The 5,000-nt window shown below is 33.1% G+C and overlaps 1 protein-coding gene across 1 annotated transcript in view; it reads left to right on the forward strand.

Annotated features, from left to right (window-relative positions):
• Nucleotides 1–5,000, forward strand: part of LOC113814549 (glutamate receptor ionotropic, delta-2-like) — a 44,352-nt gene that overhangs the window by 6,847 nt on the left and 32,505 nt on the right. Inside the window, exons 9-13 of the mRNA XM_070144982.1 lie at nt 378–500; nt 1,086–1,266; nt 2,359–2,514; nt 3,151–3,257; nt 4,303–4,466. Of these exons, the coding sequence (XP_070001083.1) occupies nt 378–500; nt 1,086–1,266; nt 2,359–2,514; nt 3,151–3,257; nt 4,303–4,466 (731 nt within the window). The remainder of the gene's footprint in view (nt 1–377; nt 501–1,085; nt 1,267–2,358; nt 2,515–3,150; nt 3,258–4,302; nt 4,467–5,000) is intronic.

The following is a 5,000-nucleotide window of genomic DNA, read 5'->3' on the forward strand; positions in this document are numbered from 1 at the left end:
TTTTTTATCTTCCCTGATGATCTGAAGATTTGTCAATGATTTTACAAATTGAGAGAAAACTTCTTATGCAGTTTTGTATTATTATTATTATAATTGTTTTTATTTGTCTTTTGTCTCCTGATGCAGTTTTGTATTTTTTTTATTCTTTCCTGATGATCTGATGATCTGCCGATGATTTTAAAAATTCATAGAAAACTTCTTATGCAGTTTTGTATTATTATTATTATTATTTTTTGTCTTTTGTCTCCTGCATTTTTTTTGTGCTTTTGTTTTTGTCTTTTGTCTCCTTACGCAGTTTTGTATATATATTTTTTGTCTTTTGTCTCCTTATGCAGTTTTGTATTTTTTTTTTCTCTCTCTCTTTTTCTTCCTTCTAGGGCCGAGAGTGAGGTAACTGGAGAGATGGATAATATGGATAAAGTGACGGTCCTTGGTCAGAGATCCTTACTGTGGACTATGTCTCATCTTATAAGTCAACGTAAGGTCTTCTCCGTTAATTCGCAAGTAGAGATAGAGAATCAAAAATAATTACAAATGCATGATATTTATTTATCATTTTTTAAGGTTTAGTTCTCCGTTACTTCGCAAATAGAGATAGAGACGCAAAATAATTACAAATGCATGATATTTATTTATTTATTTTTTAGTTTTATTTATTTAATTATTTATCTCCTTAACCTTCTCTTTTTTTCTTTTTTTTCTTCTCATTCTCCTCCTTCGTCTCCTTAATTTCCTTTTTCCTCTCCTCTACCTCCTTCTCCTTCTTCTTCTCCTCCTCCTTCTCCTCCACCTCCCCTTCCCCATTCTTCTTCTTCTTCTTCTTCTCCTCCTCCTCCTCCTCCTCCTTCTTTTCCTTCTCCTCCTCCTCCTTCTTTGCCTACTCCTCCTCCTCCTCCTTCTCCTTCTCCTCCTCCTCCTTCTTTTCCTCCTCTTCTTCCTCCTCCTTCTTCTTCTTCTCGTCCTCCTCCTCCACCTCCTTCTCCTCCTCCTCCTCCTCCTTCTCCTTCTCCTTCTCCTCCTCCTTCTCCCTCTTCTCCCTCTTCTCCCTCAGCCGTACCTTGGGAACCCGCCCAATACCCGGCCAGAGTCATCGGCGGTCTGTGGCTTCTCGTGGCTTTCGTCCTGGTTTCAGTCTACCGCGGGAATCTCAAGGCCATGCTCATCCTGCCGAAGGTGGAGCTGCCCTTCAACAGCCTGCAGGAGCTAGCTCGCTCTGACGTCCGGGTGTGGAGTCCCGGGAATCACATCGCTCTGCAGATGATTATGGTGAGTGTCATGTGCTAAGTGTGGGTAATTTGTTTCTATTTGTGGCAAAGCTTTTTTCATTCGTGAGCTTTGAAATCAGGTTCTGTCTGTCTGTCTGTCCAAGTTATTCTCTCGTTCTATCTGTTTATATGTTTATCTTTGTCTGTGTGCCTGTTTTTATCTCTCTATCTTTTACTCTCTCTCTCTCTCTATCTTTTTCTCTCTAACGCTATTTCATTCATTCTCAGTCGCTCTCTCTCTCTCCCTCTCTCTCTAACTCTATTTCACTCATTCTCTCTCTCTCTCTTCCTCTAACTCTATTCCTCTCATTCTCTGTCGTTCTATCTCTGTCTGTCTATCTTCTTATCTAAGCCTCTCTCTCTCTCACACACTCACACACTCACTCTCTCTCTCCTCCCTCCCTCCCTCTCTCTCTCTCTCTCTCTCTTTCTCACTCGAACCCCCCCCCCCCCCTCTCTCTTTCTCTGTCTCTGTCTCTCTCTCTCTCTGTCTGTCTCTGTCTCTGTCTCTCTCTCTCTTTCTTTCTCTCTCTTTCTCTCTCTCTCTCTCTCTTTCTTTCTCTCTCTTTCTCTCTCTCTCTCTCACTCACTCAACCCCCCCCCCTCTCTCTCTCTCTCTCTCTCTCTCTCTCTCTCTCTCTAAAGAATGATAAGTAAGAACACAAACATTGCCGGTATTTTGGATCATACATCACCTTCTTTACATTCTGATCGTTTCAATAGTATTCAGTAGTACTCAATAGTAGTATAGTTTCCTTTAGATATGAATAAGTATCAGTTTCCATATTGATATTTTATCTATTCTATTTATTTATTTATTTTTGTTATTTCATTATTATTATTATCATTATTATTATTATTTTTTGTTATTATTATTATTATTATTATTATTATTATTATTATTATTATTATTATTATTATTTATTATTTTGTAATCATTGTACCAAAATACAAAACAATGAAATCCATTTTTCTTCCTTTCTCTCCAAATACCAATCTCAAAAAATCAAACCAGACCCACTTCGATCTTCTCATTTAATTAATAGATTTTCTTAAATTCCAAATAGATGACTCTCTCACCCACGCCTCACAGGCCGCCCCTCCGGACTCGGTGTACGGCTTGATCGCCCAGAGGAGCTACACCCACATGAGGATCGCCGAGGGAGTCCAACTCGTGTACGAGGGGAAGCACGCCGCCGTCACCTTGATGTTGGCAGCGCTGGATAATATGGATAAGACGTTCTCGAGGGTCAGGACGAGAAAGATTTTGTGTTTGTTATTGTTTGTTATTGTTGTTATTGTTATTGCTATTTTGGTTATTATCATTCTGATTATTATATATATATATATATATATATATATATATATATATATATATATATATATGTATATGTATATATATATATATATATATATATATATATATATATATATATATGTATATGTTATATATATACTATATATATATATATATATATATATATATATATATTTATACATATTATATATATATATATATATATATATATATATGTATATATATATATATATATATATATATATATGTATGTATATATATATATATATATATATATATATATATATATATATATATATATATATATATATATATATATATATATATACATATATGTATATATACATATATATATATATATATATATATATATATATATATATATATATATATATATATATATATATATATATATATATATATATATATGTATATGTATATATATATATATATATATAGATAGATAGATAGATAGATAGATAGATAGATAGATAGATAAATCCATAGAACATATATGAACATATCTAAGTGGCACCAACCTCACTAAACCTCTTCCTGAACCGCCAGACTTCCGCATGCCCCTTATATGTGGTGGCTGAGCGCTTCTTGAAGACAAACAGCATGGGGCTTCCGATTCGCAAAGGAAGCGAACTCAAGCCGAAGTTGGATAGAGCGTGAGTATATAATCTTGAATATACAGATTGTATTATACTTTCCGGAATTGCAGTTGTATGGATGAGGTTAGATTCTACGAGTATTTTTTGTTTTGGGGATATATATATATATATATATATATATATATATATATATATATATATGTATATATATATATATATATATATATATATATATATATATATACATATATATATATATATATATATATATATATATATATATATATCTCTCTCTCTCTCTCTCTCTCTCTCTCTCTCTCTCTCTCTCTCTCTCTCTCTCTCTGTCTCTCTCTCTCTCTCTCTCTCTCTTCTTCTTCTTCTTCTTCTTTTCTTTTCTTTTCTTTTCTTTTTTTCTCTTTTTCTTTCCTTCTTTATTTCGCTAATAGCTTGGCAGGGAATCAGACATTGATAAATGAAATTGCAGTTGTTATCAGACATGTTTATTAACAACGACAACAGAATAAAAAAACATACAATCTTATTTATTTTTCTCGGGTCTACAATATAAGAAACTCTACAATCATAGCTCTATCTAATTCCAAATATTATGTTATAAAAAGACAACAACTTGTCCCAATATTATTCATTCTCTAATTACTCTCCGATACTATATCATATAAAGATAAAAGCTTTATTTCTGTTAATTTTGCAATGCTACAGGATAATACAAAAACAACAACAATATTCTAAAAAAAAAAATAAATAAATAAATAAATAAAATAATAATAATAAAAAACTAAATAGAGAGAGAAATCCACAATCTTATCTCTATTTATTTCTAAATATTACATTATACATATACAGTCTCTACAAACCTATCTATTTGTTTCCCAATACTATATGGCAAAACAAAAATATACGATCTTATCTCTAAGTCTTCTCCAATGCTCTATAACGAGAAGAATGGAAGAAGAAAAAAAAAACACAATGCACAAACTAGATTTATTGATGAAAGTGAGACAACAGTTTCGGAATCTTCCTCGATTCCATCTTCGGGTCTGCAACAAGAAGAATTTTTAATAACTAAACCTTACCTCCATAGGATCACGAGGCTGAGAGAATTTGGGATTCTTGAGCACATCATCCAGAAGAAACTCGCTAATGGAACCATCTGCATGAAACCGCTGAGTCATACCGTCACAGCTGGTGCGCTGAGACCTCTCGATATAGTGGACTTCTTTGGCGTCTTTGCCATCTATGCTGGTGGTAAGAAAACTGAGATTCTCGTTTGTGTGTGTGTGTGATTGATATTTTATTGGGCTTAATTATTTAATGGGATTCTCGTTTTGTGTGTGTGTGTGTTACTCTATTGGGCTTAATTATTTAGTGAGATTCTCGTTTCGTGTGTGTGTGATTGTTACTTTATTGGGCTTAATTATTTAATGGGATTCTCGTTTGTGTGTGTGTGTTACTTTATTGGGCTTAATTATTTAGTGAGATTCTCGTTTGCGTGTGTGTGACTTACTTTATTGGGCTAATTAGTTAATTATTCAATGAGATTCTTGTTTTGTTTGTGTGTGTTACTTTATTGGGCTTAATTATTCAGTGAGATTCTCGTTTTGTGTGTGAGTTATTTTATTGGGCTTAATTATTTAATGAGATTCTTGTTTTGTTTGTGTGTTACTTTATTGGGTTTAATTATTTAGTGAGATTCTCGTTTCGTGAGTGTGTGTTACTTTATTGGGCTTAATTATTTAATGACATTCTCGTTTTGTGTGTGTGTGTGTTACTTTATTGGGC

Source organism: Penaeus vannamei, chromosome 33 (assembly GCF_042767895.1).
Source record: "Penaeus vannamei isolate JL-2024 chromosome 33, ASM4276789v1, whole genome shotgun sequence".
In the NCBI taxonomy this organism is placed as follows: Eukaryota; Metazoa; Arthropoda; class Malacostraca; order Decapoda; family Penaeidae; genus Penaeus; species Penaeus vannamei.